The sequence below is a fragment of the Leucoraja erinacea genome, chromosome 20, assembly GCF_028641065.1.
Source record: "Leucoraja erinacea ecotype New England chromosome 20, Leri_hhj_1, whole genome shotgun sequence".
In the NCBI taxonomy this organism is placed as follows: domain Eukaryota; kingdom Metazoa; phylum Chordata; class Chondrichthyes; order Rajiformes; family Rajidae; genus Leucoraja; species Leucoraja erinaceus.
In genome coordinates, this window is record NC_073396.1 from 21,708,438 (window position 1) to 21,722,932 (window position 14,495).

Below are 14,495 nucleotides of genomic sequence, written 5' to 3' on the forward strand. Positions count from 1 at the left end.
GTCGAAGAGCAGCTGTACATGATTACAATCGAGCCATTTACAGTATATAGTCACATGATATGGGAATAACATTCAGTGCCAGGTAAAGCCAGTAAAGTCCGATCAAAGATAGTCTGAGGGTCTCCAATGAGGTAGATGGCAGTTCAGGACTGCTCTCTAGTTGTGGTAGGATAGCCAATCATGGCTGATCTATTTTTCTCTCAACCCCATTTTCCTGCCTTCTTCCAAAAACCTTTGATGCCCTTACTAAGAACCTATCAATCTGCACTTTAAAAATACCCAATAACTTGGCCTCCACTGCTGTCTGTGACAATGGATTTCACAGAGTAACCACCCTCAAACTAAAAAAATCCCTCCTCATCTCCTTTCTAAAGGTGTGTCCCTTTATTCTGAGGCTATGCCCTCTGATTCAAGACTCCCATTACTGGAAACATCCTTTCCTCGTCCATTCTGTATAAACCTTTCATGATATCATTATAGATAATATGAAATAAATCAAATGCAATAAATTAATAACCTCCATACTAGAGCAAATAATCCCAAAGTCCTTATAATAACAAAGACAGTCCATTGTTGTAGATGTAATGAACTGCATATGCTGCTTACAAAAAAAGACATAAAGTGCTGGAGTAACTCAGGGGGTCAAACAGATTCTCTGGGAATGTGGATGGGTAACGTTTTGGATTGGGACTCTTCTTCAGACTGATGTCTTTCTTTGTAAACCAGCGTCTGTAGAATACCTTGTAAATTCTGATGTAGATCAGTGGTTCTGCACTCTCACCACTAGTCCCGTGCCTCAACCAGCACAAGCCTGAAGAAGGGTCCCGTCCTGAAACGTCACCTATTCCTCTTCTCTGGAGATGCTGTCTGACCCATTGAGTTACTCCAGCTTTTTATGCCTATCATGCCCCCGTCATGAACATCGACTTCTCCCAATTCTGTTAGTCCACCCTCCAGCCTTCTCTCCAGTTCCTTCCGGCTAACCACAACCCCACCCCTGATCAGTCAAGAAGGGTTTCGGCCCGAAACGTTGCCTATTTCCTTCGCTCCATAGATGCTGCTGCACCCGCTGAGTTTCTCCAGCTTTTCTGTGTAACCTTCGATTCTCCAGCATCTGCAGTTCCCTCTTAAACTCCCTGTATCACTGATATTCACTGTGTGCAGTGTACCGATGGCGTGCAGTTTGATTTACAGTGTAGTTGTTTTAATGCAATGTTCATGTGAAGAAACAGGGGTAACTAAATCCAACATGCGGTGAATTATTTATTTTTTCACCAATCTGAATCAGGAGACCACGTTTTATGAAGTTTCCAACTCTTAGTCTTTCACGTAGAAGCAAAGAACTGTGGATGCTGGTTGATTCCAAAGATAGACACAGAGTGTTGGAGTAACTCAGCGGGTCAGGCAGTATCTCTGGAGAAAAAAGAATGGGTGATGTTGATTAGTAAGGGTGTCAGGGGTTATGGAGAGAAGGCACGAGAGTGGTGCTGAGAGGCAAAAAGATAGGTCAGCCATGATTGAATGGCGGGGTAGACTTGATGGGCTGAACGTCCTAATTCTGCTCCAAGTCAAGTCGTCAAGTCAAGAGAATTTATTGTCATGTGTCCCAGATAGGACAATGAAACTCTTGCTTGCTGCAGCACAACAGAATATAGTAAGCATAAATACAGAACAGTCCAGTGTGCCTATATAGCAAAGACTACATATATACACTTAAATAAACAGATAAAGTGCAATAGGCTGTTATAGATTTGGTGCAGAGTTTGTTTGATGGTGAGTTTAATAGCCTGATGGCTGTGGGGAAGAAGCTATTCATGAACCTGGATGTACCAGATTTCAGGCTCCTGTGTGGCCAGGATGGTGTGGGTCTTTGATGATGCTGGCCGAGAACTTATAAATTAAAGTTCCAGGTCATTTTTCTCCAGAGATGCTGCCTGATGCACTGAGTTACTCCAGCACTTTGTGTCTATCCTTGCCTTTTATGCTTTGACACGGTTTTGATTTGAAGCCAGGGTTATTGAAAGGGCATTAGAATCAGTTAGAATAGCAACTTTTAAAAGGAAATTGGATAGGTAATGGAAAATGAAGGTGTGCGGAGAAATAATGGAGAGGCCGGACTAATTTGATAGCTTTTTGTCGAGAGCTGGCACAGATTTGAAGTTTATGACAACAGGCTCCATTTACCAACCCACTGTTGTGTGCAGAGTGAAAAGGTAACGTGTGATGTGTGCATGTGTAGTGATATTTGAGAGGTACACTTAATTAAATTGGCACAGATGGCCTGCTTATGCAAATAAAAGCTATTAATGGCTATGAATGATGTGTTAATGGCTTCTGTTGAAGCAGTCTCACTTAGTTACATAGTCTTTATTGTGTCATTTTACCCAACCCAAGGTTGATGAGTTAATCACGAGTTTCGAGATTATTTTGCCTGCATGGTTTCACCGCACTTGGTGCAATTGCGAGACGTTGTTGTTGCAAGAGCACCAATTTTGAAGAAGCCAAAAGCAGCAACTCAGCGCTTCGTTGATGGTTGCCGTTCACCTTCGTTTAGTTTAGAGATAGGGCACGGAAACAGGCCCTTCGGCCCAACCCCATCTGTAAGTTGCCCCATCTAGTGGTCTACGCCGACCATCGCTCACACCAGTTCAATGTTATCCCACTTTCTCATCCATTCCCTGCACACGAGGGGCAATTTACAGAGGGCCAATTAACCTACAAACCCGCATGTTTTTGGGATGTGGGAGGAAACCAGGGCACCTGGAGGAAACCCACGCAGTCACAGGGAGAACGTGCAAACTCCACTCATGGACAACACTCGTAGTCAGGATCGAACCCAGGTCTCTGGCGCCGTGAGGCATTGTTGTAACGTCTATCACTTTGATAATAAAAATCCACCTTACCCGAGATATAGCATCATATGTTGTTTGTAACAAAGGATGGCCATTCTGCCCGTCGTGCCCATGCTAGCCCTGTGCGCAGTAGCCCATCCTTTCCCTGTAGCCCTGGAAATTATTCCCCCTCAGGTGCCTATTCAGATCTAAATTTAAAAAGCAGAAACAACATATTTTTCAGCTGTAGATATGATGAGTGAGCATAGTTGATGCTTGTATCACCAATCGCTGATTGTGGCGTGTTCCAGCAGAGTTGAAATGCTGCAAGACACGCGGGGATACAATTAAGCGCGCGAGGTCGCGTGTATTGTTGATAAAGTTGGCGATATTTTAATTTGATAACTGTTTGTTTGTAAACTGCCAATATAGGCCCTCTCTGTTCGTATTACTACCCTGTATTTTTGTTTGTTTTGAATAAAAGCATTTTGTATTATTAAAAACAAAGGGATACAATACAATATGATACGATAAGACGTCATTTATCCCAGGAGGTGAAATTGATCTGCCCACAGTCATAAAACACAAGATACATGAAACATGAAGTTAAAGTGACGAGTGGAAAGGATTTGGGATGTGCAAAGATTGGGGCGGGGGGGGGGGGGAGAGTCAGTCTACTCCATGACTGAAGGGGGAGGGGCCAATCTAACCCATGACTAGGAGCTGTACAGTTTGCTAGCCACAGGGAAGAAGGATATCAATAGTCAATAGTCAATAGTCTATTTAATTGTCATTTGGACCCCTGGAGGTCCAAACGAAATGCCGTTTCTGCAGCCATACATTACACACAAATAGACCCCAGACACAACATAATTTACATTTTACATAAACATCCATCACATTGCTGTGATGGAAGGCCAAAAAAAAACATATCCTGTGGTGTTCTGTACTGCATTCCCCATCTTGTCAGAATTTCACTATATTCATTAGTCATGGCTGCAGAATTAAACCATTCGGTCCACCCAGTCTACTCCGCCATCTAATCATGGATGATCGACCTTTCCCGCTCAAACCCATTCTCCTGCCTTCTCCCCATAACCTTTGACACCCTGACTAATAAAGAACCTGTCAATCTCCACTTTACAAATACTCAATGACTTGGCCTCCACAGGCTATCCGTGGCAATGAATGCCACAGGTTCACCGAAGATAAACAACTAAATGCTGGAGCAACCCAGCAGGTCAGGCAGCATCTCTGGAGAAAAAGAATAGGTGACATTTCGGGTCGAAACCCTTCTTCAGACTCAATTCAGACCCGAGACGTCACCTGTTCTTTTTCCCCAGAAATGCTGCCTGACTCGCTGAGTTAATCCAGCATTTTGTGTCTATCCTTGGTATAAACCAGCATCTGCAGTTTCTTCCTCCACAGATTCACCACCCTTTGGCTGAAGAAATTCCTCCCCATCTCCTTTCAAAAGGTACGTCCTTTTATTCCGAGGCTGTGCCCTCTGGTCCTAGACTCTCCCACCGCTGGAAACTTCCTCTCCACATCCACCCTCTCCACATTCCTCTCCTATCCAGGCCTTTCAATTCCTTAACCAGACTGCAAATAGTTTTAAATATCTGCCTTTGATTTCAGGGATTAAAGGCCGGGTGCAGTTTTCCAATTACATGACCACCACCGATTTTCCAGCACCCTTGGTTCCAGAACCAGCAGAGGTCACGGCCTTCGGGGAGCCGAGATACCGGCCCGCAAGGTTGGCTGGGGGAACGGATTTGCCGGCTCCGGCTGGGCTGGGGTTCCAGAGCCCCGGCTGCCGTGGGAAATTTGACTCGCTGATCGGCCGTGGAAGTCCCAAAGAGGTCGGGATCGGCCGCCTCATTCAGCCTAGACGGCGCATTTTCGGGGGAGCTTCCGGGGGTGGGTATTTTGAAGGGGGGGAGCCAGACCATCAGTTGCCGGAAAATTGGTGGTGGACCCGTGTTAGAGACTAAATCTGCTCCAAAGGCCTAGCACGAAAGATCGGTGGTGGTGGACCTGTTTTTATTTGCATGGCTGATTATTACGGAAAATAGAGCTTTTAATTAAGAAAGGAGAGGGAGGAATCATGTTTTTATAATTCTGAGCATCCTCCTCTTGTTTCACCTTTGATAGACTGGAGCCCTGCTGAGTGCCTATGTACAGCTGTGTCATATTAGCACAGCTTTAGCAGAGAAGACCTGGATTCAACTCTTTCCCAGACTCTGGAAGATTCTATCTGACAGGCAACAGCACGTGAGTCTTCAGTCATCAAACCTCACTCCCCACAATTGTGTTATGGCATTGATGTGAATATGATTGTTTTATATGTAAGGGAGACCTGTTGTGTTGTGACTGTAAACTCAAGGAAACATTTGAACAAAGGGTAGAAGTAAGGAACAGCAGGTGCTAGTTTACAAAACAAAAGGCACAAAATGCTGGAGTAACTCAGCGGGTCATGCAGCATATTTGGAGAGCATGGATAGGTGACACTTCGGGTCAGGGCCTTTCTAAAGAAGTCTGACCCGACTTGAAACGTCACCTATCCATGTTCTCCAGAGTTGCTGCCTCACCCACAGTGGCACAGCGGTAGCGTAGCTTCCTTACAGCGCCAGAGACCAGGGTTTGATCCTGACCTCGGGTGCTGTCTGTAGAGAGTTTGTGCTGTCTGTATGGAGTCTCCGTGACCATGTGGGTTTTCCCTAGCTGCTCCGGTTTTCTCCTACATTTCAAAGATGTCCAATACTGTCCCTGGTGTGTACTAGTCGGGGTGACTTCCTGCGAGGGATTTGTCCAAATCAAAGTGGGGGCTGGACCATCAGTTGTCGGAAAATCATTGGTGGCCCAGTCCCTAGTGTGCGGGGTGATCGCTGATCAGAACGGACTTGGTGGGCCGAAGGGCCTGTTTCCACGCAGGGAGGATCTACTGCAGTTGTACAGGGTCTTGGTGAGACCACACCTGGAGTATTGCGTACAGTTTTGGTCTCCAAATCTGAGGAAATACATTCTTGCCATAGAGGGAGTACAGAGAAGGTTCACCAGACTGATTCCTGGGATGTCAGGACTTTCATATGAAGAAAGACTGGATAGACTCGGCTTGTACTCGCTAGAATTTAGGAGATTGAGGGGGGACCTTATAGAAACTTACAAATTTCTTAAGGGGTTGGACAGGCTAGATGCAGGAAGATTGTTCCCGATGTTGGGGAAGTCCAGGACAAAGGGTCACAGTTTAAGGATAAAGGGGAAATACTTTGGGACCGAGATGAGAAAAGCATTTTTCACACAGAGAGTGGTGAATCGCTGGAACTCTCTGCCACAGAAGGTAGTTGAGGCCAGTTCATTGGCTATATTTAAGAGGGAGTTAGATGTGGCCCTAGTGGCTAAAGGGATCAGGGGCAGAAGGCAGGTACAGGATACTGAGTTGGATGATCAGCCATGATCATATTGAATGGCGGTGCAGGCTCGAAGGGCCGAATGGCCTACTCCTGCACCTATTTTCTATGAATCTATGAATGACTCTATGACTTTGCGTGGCAGATTTATTTTTGCACAGAGAGTGGTGGGTGCCTGGAATGCATTGCCATGGACGATGGTGGAGGCAGATACGATAGTGGTGTTTAAGAGGCTTTTAGATAGGTACATGGCAGGGAATTTCTTAGGTAGTTTTGAATATCTACCTTTGTGTTAAGGAATTAAAGCCCATGTACAGTTGTCTATTATAGGTCCACCACTGATTTTCTGGCACACAGTTGCTGGAAAATCTTTGGTGGACCTGTACCTTGAAGGGCCAAACGGCCTCCTCCTGCACCTATTTTCTATGTTAATACTGAAATACAATCGTGTCAAAACACTTTCCAGCTTTCCTTAACTCCAAGGTCGCAACAAGTTGGATAGGAAGGGTTTAGAGGGAAGTGGGCCAAATGCGGGCAGGTGGGACGAGTGTAGATGGGGGAACCTTGGTTGGCATGGGTAAGCTGGGCTGAAGGGCGTGTTGTAGAGAAGCATTGTCACAAGAAGGGCTTCTCTCAGCCTCCTTGGGCCCGGACCACAATAGCCACGGCTTCAAGGGCAACTTGCTTCAGCAGCTCAACCGAGTAGTGGAAAGATTTTGCATTTGTCCTTCGATATCAAGTTGTTCCCAAATACAACATCAGAGAGTACGTGGAAGAAAAAGCTGAACAATGGCAATCGGTTCCACAGAGAGATGTCTCTCAAGATCAATGTTGTGGGGTTTTGTCACTGATGCTGCTCACTTGGCCGCTCTGGGGACAAGTTGAAACGCCTTCTAAGTGAACAGATTTTGTGCAAGTGTTTCTTTGAAAAGCATTTTGCATTTGATTTTTCTTTCTTGTTGAAGAAGGCAGTTGTGTTACGAATCGCAATCAGGGTTTTCACTGTTCTTCTGAATGCATTGCTTTTCATAGTTGTGTGCGGGCAGATCGATGGGAATTAAATCGTGAGACGATCCAAAATGCTAACCGATTCACTGATCAGGGCAGGTGGAGCCCAGGTCAAATCTGTTCCACGGTGCCTCTCAAGCTCATCAGCACAAAATAAGGCCATTCGGCCCACTTAGTCTTAATCTGTATATTTTGTTTTCATCTTCTGTTTAATCTTTAACAGTCTTTGGAGTCTTTAGACTTTAGAGATACAGCGCTGAAACAGGCACTTCGGTCCACCCAGTCCACGCCGACCAGCGATCGCCCCGTACACTAGCACTACCCTACACACAAGGGACAATTTACAATTTCCTGTCGCCAAATAATGTACAAACCTGTATGTCTTTGGAGTGTGGGAAGAAACCGGAGCACCCGGAGAAAACCCACGCAGACACAGAACATACAAACTCCATAGTCGGAATAGAACCCGCGTCTCTGGCACTGTAATGCAGCAACTCCACCAGAAATCCTTGCTGGTAGTTTGCGTTGCAAAGAAACCTCTACTCGCTCAAATTCATAGTCGCACACATAGAAACAGGCCCTTCAGCCCAACTCGTCCATGCCGACCAAGATGCCCCCATCTAAACTAGTCCAAATTGCCTGTGTTTGGCCCCTCACCCTCTAAAGCTTTCGTATCCATTTACCCGGCCTTTACATGCTGGTATAGTACCTTCCTCAACTACCTCCTCTGGCAGTTTGTTCCGTATACCCGCCAACCTCTGAGTGAAAAGGTTTCCTATTCCTTTCTGATCCCACCTTAAACCTCTATGCCCTGGTTCTTCATTTCCGTACCCTGGGTTAAAGACCCTGTGCATTCATCTTACATCTTGCAAGATCTTACAGTTTGTCGAGGCATCAGTGATGCTCCTGTGTTTCCGCACTGTATCTCTAAACTGAATAAGCTAAACTAAATTAAGAGGAGCTTGCTAATCCAACAAGCCACTTGCTCGTAGAAGCAACCTTGGTTGGAAATTTGGTCAAACGTATGGTCAAACGTCAGAGATGGGATGCAATCCTTGCATCAGTGCCTGTTTTGTGGGCACATCTCGTTTTCTGAGGACATACCTTCAAAATGGAGATGAGAAGGAATTCTTTGGCCAGAGGGTGGTGAATCTGTGGAAGACGCCTGTGGAGGCCGTCATTGGGTAATTTTTCAGGTAGAAATTGATAGTTTCTTGATTTGTAAGGGCTTCAAAGCTGGCAGGAGAATGGGGTTGAAAAGGAAAAATAGTTCAGCTATGCTTGAACGACGGTGTAGACTTGATGGGCTAGGTCCCGATGCTGCCTGACCTGCTGAATTACTCAGTATTTTGTGTCTATAAGTGATAGGTGGATACAGGTAAGGGTTTGATTAGTAGATGGGTGGACAAAGGGCAAAAATGAAAAGACAAATGGCTGTGAGATAAGGAGATATATTCAGACTGAAGAAAGCTCCCGACCTGAAGTGTCACCTAACCATGTTCTCCAGAGATGCTGCCTGACCCGCTGAGTTACTCCAGCACTCTGTGTCCTTTTGTAAATGTGTGTTTATTTTAATTTTGCAGGCACTGGCGGGAGAGATCAGCCCCTTCCTGTGCAGCGGGAGCCACCAGGTACAGAGGGACTGCCAGCCAAGTGCCCTGAACTGTTTTGTGGAGTCAATGTCGCAGTGCGTTCCCCACATTTCCATCCGGCCGTGTGTGCTGAAGTACCTGGGCAAGACCCACAACCTGTGGTTCCGCTCCACACTCATGCTGGAACACCAGGCCTTTGAAAAAGGCTTGAGTCTTCAGATCAAACCACGCCAGACTTCGGAGTTCTACGAGCAAGAGAGCATAACTCCACCGCCACAGGTAAGCGCTTCTAGTCGTCTTATACGTGTGATGTGACGCAGTGGGCAGAGCCGCTGCCTCACAGCGCCAGAGATCCAGGTTCCCTGCTGTGTGTGGAGTTTGCACGTTCTCCCCGTGACCACGTGGGTCTCCTCCAGGTGCTACGGTTTCCTCCCAGATCCCAAAGACGTGCAGGTTTGTAGATTTAATGGGCCCTGTGTAAATTGCCTCTTGTGTGTCGAGAGTGGAAGTGAAAATGGGATAACTTAAAACCAGTGTAGTCCCTACACACGAGAGGCAATATTACAGAGGGCTAATCAAACCTACAAACCCGCACGAATTTGGGTTGTGGGGGAAACCGGAACACCCGGAGGAACCCGAGGTACAGTGAAAAGCTTTGTTTTTTTTTGTTTTGTTTTTTTAATAAATTTTTATTAGAGGCATCTGCATATCATAATCCAAACCAGTACAGACTTTGTTTAACGGTTACATGTTAAATATCCAGGTTTCCAGGGACCCAGTTACCAAAGTAGCTGGGATCCTCCTTTATCGGTTACCTATTAACATTGCCTCTAATTATTTATTTATATTTATAGATAGAAAAGAAAGAAAGAAAGAAAGAAAGAAAGAAAGAAAGAAATTAGAAAAATAGGATAAACTATACAACTTGGGTTATAGGTCCGTAGGTCAGAGAACATATCTAGTCATCTAGTCCTGGGTTCAGGCTTCAGTCCAGCCTCCGTGCCGGTCCAATCTACCCCTTCAAGTAATCTATAAATGGAGACCATATTCGAATGAATACTTCTGGTTTGTCAATTAAGACATATCTAATTTTTTCCAAAGCTTTGTTTTGAATGATATCTGAACAGATCAGATAAAGATCAGGTAAACACAATCAAGCCAAACTCATGTGCAATAGATAAAGCAAAGTGGAAGATGCAGAGTCAAGCATTGTTATGCATCAGATTCCAACATCTGCACGTCTTTGTGTTCAACACTTCTTTCAGTTGTTTAAAATGCAACTGGAAATAAGGAGCTGGTTCTGCACCTCCGGAAGGATATTTATGTCTGAAAACACAGCGGGGCTTTGCTAGTTTCTGCCAACTGACATGTTTCACTGTGGGTCCTTCTGTTGATGTCAGTCCCAAGTGCGCACTTTATTCTTTGCTTGACAGAGTCTGGAGAAAAGCTGTCGTTTGTTTCTCCTGCTGTATAATATCATGAAGATCTTGTGGTTATCAGCAAGTGCTCAGTCATAACGCGCTGGAAAATTTAACTCCATTCTGCCCTTTCACTTCCTTTGTGGTGAGACTGTGGACAGCGATATCAGTGAGCAGCAGATGCGCTCTCCCCCTTCCACTCGCAACACAGATGTGCCCTAGAAAGGATGCATCACAGCCCGCTTTGGGAACGGCTCCATCCAAGACCCGCAAGAAATTGCAGAGGAAATGTGTAGGATGGAACTGCAGATGCTGGTTTACGCCACAGATAGACACAATATGCTGGACCCCAGCCGGTCAGGTAGGATCCCTGGAGAAAATTATTTGTCTGAAGAAGGGTTTCGACCCGAAAAGTCATCTATTCCTTTTCTCCAGAGATGCTGCCTTCCCGCTGAGTTACGCCAGCATTTTGTGTCGTTCTTAGGAATTGCAAAGAGTTGTGGACGTAACACAGACCATCATGCAAGCCGACCTCCCTTTCATTGACTCAATCTCACTTTAGAGGTTTAGACTTTAACGACACAGCATGCAAACAGGCCCTTCAGCCCACCGATTCCGTACTAACCAGCGATCACCCCGTACACGAACACAATCTTGATCTGATCTGAGCCAATTAACCTACAAACCTGTACGTCTTTGGAGTGAGGAAGGAAACCAGAGCACCTAAAGAAAACACACGTCGTCACAGGGAGGTACAAATTCAGCACCCGTAGTCAGGATCGAACCTGGGTCTCTGGCGCTGTAAAACAGCAATTCTACCACTGTGCCACCCCTGGGTGGCCTTGCCGTGGCAGCGTGAGGTGTAAATGGAGTCAGTGGAAGGGAGGTTGGTTTGTGTGATGGTCTGGGCTACGTCCACAACTCTGAGCGATTTCTTGCAGTCTCGGGTGGAGCTGTTCCCAAACCAGGCTGTGATGCATCCCGATTAAATGCTTTAAGTGGTAAATGCGATGAAGCTCTTATTGGCCAGATCAATCCTACTGAAGCTTGCAAGCTATTAGTTTAGTTTACAAAGACAGCATGGAAACAGGCCCTTCGGCTCACCGAGTCCACGCCGACCTTCGATCAGCCCTTCACACAATGGGATAAGACTGAGCTGGTGCGAACGGGTGTTCGATGGTCAGCACGGGCACGGTTACGCGATTAACGGGAGCTTGGGGTCGGGTCAAAATTACACAGAGCTGGAGTCAGTGACGACAATTCTGTTTTCAGGAAATTCTGGATTCGCTGGCAGAACTCTACTCGTTGCTGCAAGAGGAGGACATGTGGGCCGGACTCTGGCAAAAGCGGTGCAAGTTTCCAGAGACAGCGACAGCGATCGCCTACGAGCAGCATGGCTTCTTTGAGCAGGTACCTCCTCCAAACCCGTTCACGGGCCTTGAGATTCAACCTGCAGCAAGTGCTTCAATTTACCAGTCTGCCTTCATTTCACAGTCAATGCTTCCCACACCCTGCTCAATGCATATTAACAACTTTTTTTTTTCATATCAAGCGTTCAGATTAGGATTGCAATGTTGTAGTGGAAAGTTTGTTTCACAGCCAAAAGAAAAGTGGAAAATCAGTCCGAAGGCAGGCACGTCTTATCAGTACTGCTTGAGAACGATAGAACGCTTGGATTCCTTCGTGCCATTTTACCACCACTTTTCCCTCAGTGCTTTGGGAAGCTGCTGGCAGGCAGGATGCCAGGTTTCCTGGATGGGTGGGAGATGAATTTAAAATGCAGGATGGACTTGACCTTCAAGGAACCATGTACCTGTACTCCTAGATCCCTCTGCTCTACAACACTCCCCAGAGGCCTACCATCCATTGTGTAGGCCCTGCCCTTGTTCGACGTCCCAAAATGCAACACCTCACATTTCTCCGTATTAAATTCTATCAGCCATTCCTCAGCCCACCTGGCCAATCGATCCACATCCTGCTGCAATCTTTCACGACCATCTTCACTATTGGCAGAACCACCCACTTTTGTATCATCAGCAAACCTGCTAATCTTGCCCTGCATGTTCTCATCCAAATCATTGATGTAGATGATAAACAGACTCTTGAATAGTTCGGGTGTCAGGTGTTATGGGGAGAAGGCAGGAGAATGGGGTTAGCAGGGAGAGATAGATCAGCCATGATTGAATGGTGGAGGAGACTTGATGGGCCGAATGGCCTAATTCTGCTCCTATCACTTATGACCTGATGAACAATTTCTGTACAATTTGCTCATTGGCAATGTGCTTAGGTATAGCAATACTCTACTGGACTGTTTGCAAGAAAATAATGTCACTGTGCGCTTGCACTTTGCACATGTGACAATAATGCACCACTGAACCATTGCTGCCTTGCTCTGTTTACATTGGGAATGGCGGCAGGTGGACCACGTGCAGGCAGGTAAGAGTTGGTTGGTGTGGTTTATTTTAGTTTAGAAATACAGCGTGAAAGCAGGCCTTTAGGCCCACCGAGTCCATGCTGACCATCGCTCACCCGTTAACACCAGTTCAGTGTTATCCCACTTTGTGAAGGGGTGAACGGCATGGACACAGAGAGCCAAAGGGCCTGTTTGCATGCTGTATCTGTAAACTCAATTAATAGTTTGCAAGCTTCAGCAGGACTGATCTGGCCACTGGGTTGCAGGACAGAAAGGTCAGCGTGGGAGTGGGAAGGGGAGTTTAAGTGTTTGGCAGCCGGGAGATCAGGTAGGTCCATGCGGATTGAACGAAGGTGTTTAACAAAACGATTTCCAGGTCTATGTTTGGTTTCACCAACGTACAAGAGTCCACACCTTGAAAAACGGATGAATCTAGTTAAACATGTGGAGAAGGGAGGCAATGTTTTGTTCTGACAGCTGGCAGAAGAATGTAGCAGTCGGCTTGTCTGAAACACAGCTGTCCACACTGACCTCGTACCTACTTACCCGGCAATGTGCCGGAGGCTGAAGGGACATCTTATAGAGGAGTATCTTTAAATCGTGAAGGAGATAGATAGGGTGAATGCACAGAACCAGGGGAATCAAGAACGATAGTGAAAATCACAAAGTGCTGGAGTAACTCAGCGGGTTCGGCAACATCTCTGGAGAACTTGGATAGGTGACGCTTTGGTTTGGGTCCCTTCCTCAGTCTGAAGATGGCTGCTAGCTTAGTTGGGCCATCTTGGTCAGCATGGATTAGTGGGGCCGAAGGGCCTGGATGACTTTGCATGTGAACTGTGTGGGAGGAACAGCTCAACCCGAGTGGCACGCGGTTAGATTTTGTGAATGTTGTGTTCCATCCGTGGCACTTTTGTAACCAAGGATGTTTTTCATGCATCTGGAAAGGCGCAGGAAACCTACGAGAAGGCCATGGACAAGGCAAGGAAAGAGAACGAACGAAACAATGCCTCGCCCGCCATATTCCCGGAGTATCAGCTGTGGGAAGACCATTGGAACCGGTAGGTGTCTCAGTTACTCCCTGGCTCCCTCTGAGATCACGAAACGGCACCTCGTTCATGTTGTAAAGGCGCAGTTGGTCGAGCTGCCATCTCACGGTGCCAGAGACCCCGATTTGATCCTGACCTCGGTTGCTGTCTGTGTGTTGAGTTTGCACGTTCTCCCAGTGACTGCCTGGGTTTCCTCCCCCACCCCAAACACGTGCGGGTTTGTAGGTCAATCGGTCCTCTGTAAATTGCCGCTGGCCTGCAAGGAGTGGACGGGATAGTGGGATAACATAGAACTAGCGTGTAGTCGCTGGTCGGTGTGTTGGTGGGCCAAAGGGCCTGTTTCCATGTTGTATCTCTAAAACTTGTGATCTGGGGAATCTGGGATTATAGTTGAACCATTTTTGAGGTGGGTGATTATTGGTGCTGACTTTATCCTTTCCCGTCACGATCAGCTGCTCAAAGGAACTAAACCAGTGGGAGGCACTGACGGAATATGGCCAGTCCAAAGGTCACGTCAATCCATACCTAGTGCTGGAGTGTGCCTGGAGAGTGTCTAACTGGACTGCGATGAAAGAAGCATTGGTGCAGGTAAGCTCTCCACAGTGTAGCATGAGCAAGGTGGGCCGAAGGGCCTGTTTCAGTCGTGAATTGCTGTATGGTTCTACATCAGTGCACCTGTTCCATTCCAAAGCTCATTTATATTTGAATAGTCTTTTGAGTTTGAGTCTAGTTTATTGTCATACCTACAGAGAAAAGCTTTTGTTGCGTGCTAAACCA

General features: G+C 46.5%; 1 protein-coding gene across 1 annotated transcript in view; it reads left to right on the forward strand.

Moving 5' to 3' along the window:
• Positions 1-14,495, forward strand: part of trrap (transformation/transcription domain-associated protein) — a 168,782-nt gene that overhangs the window by 105,568 nt on the left and 48,719 nt on the right. The window contains 5 exon segments of the mRNA XM_055651623.1: positions 4,986-5,105; positions 8,833-9,120; positions 11,532-11,669; positions 13,618-13,730; positions 14,171-14,306. Of these exon segments, the coding sequence (XP_055507598.1) occupies positions 4,986-5,105; positions 8,833-9,120; positions 11,532-11,669; positions 13,618-13,730; positions 14,171-14,306 (795 nt within the window).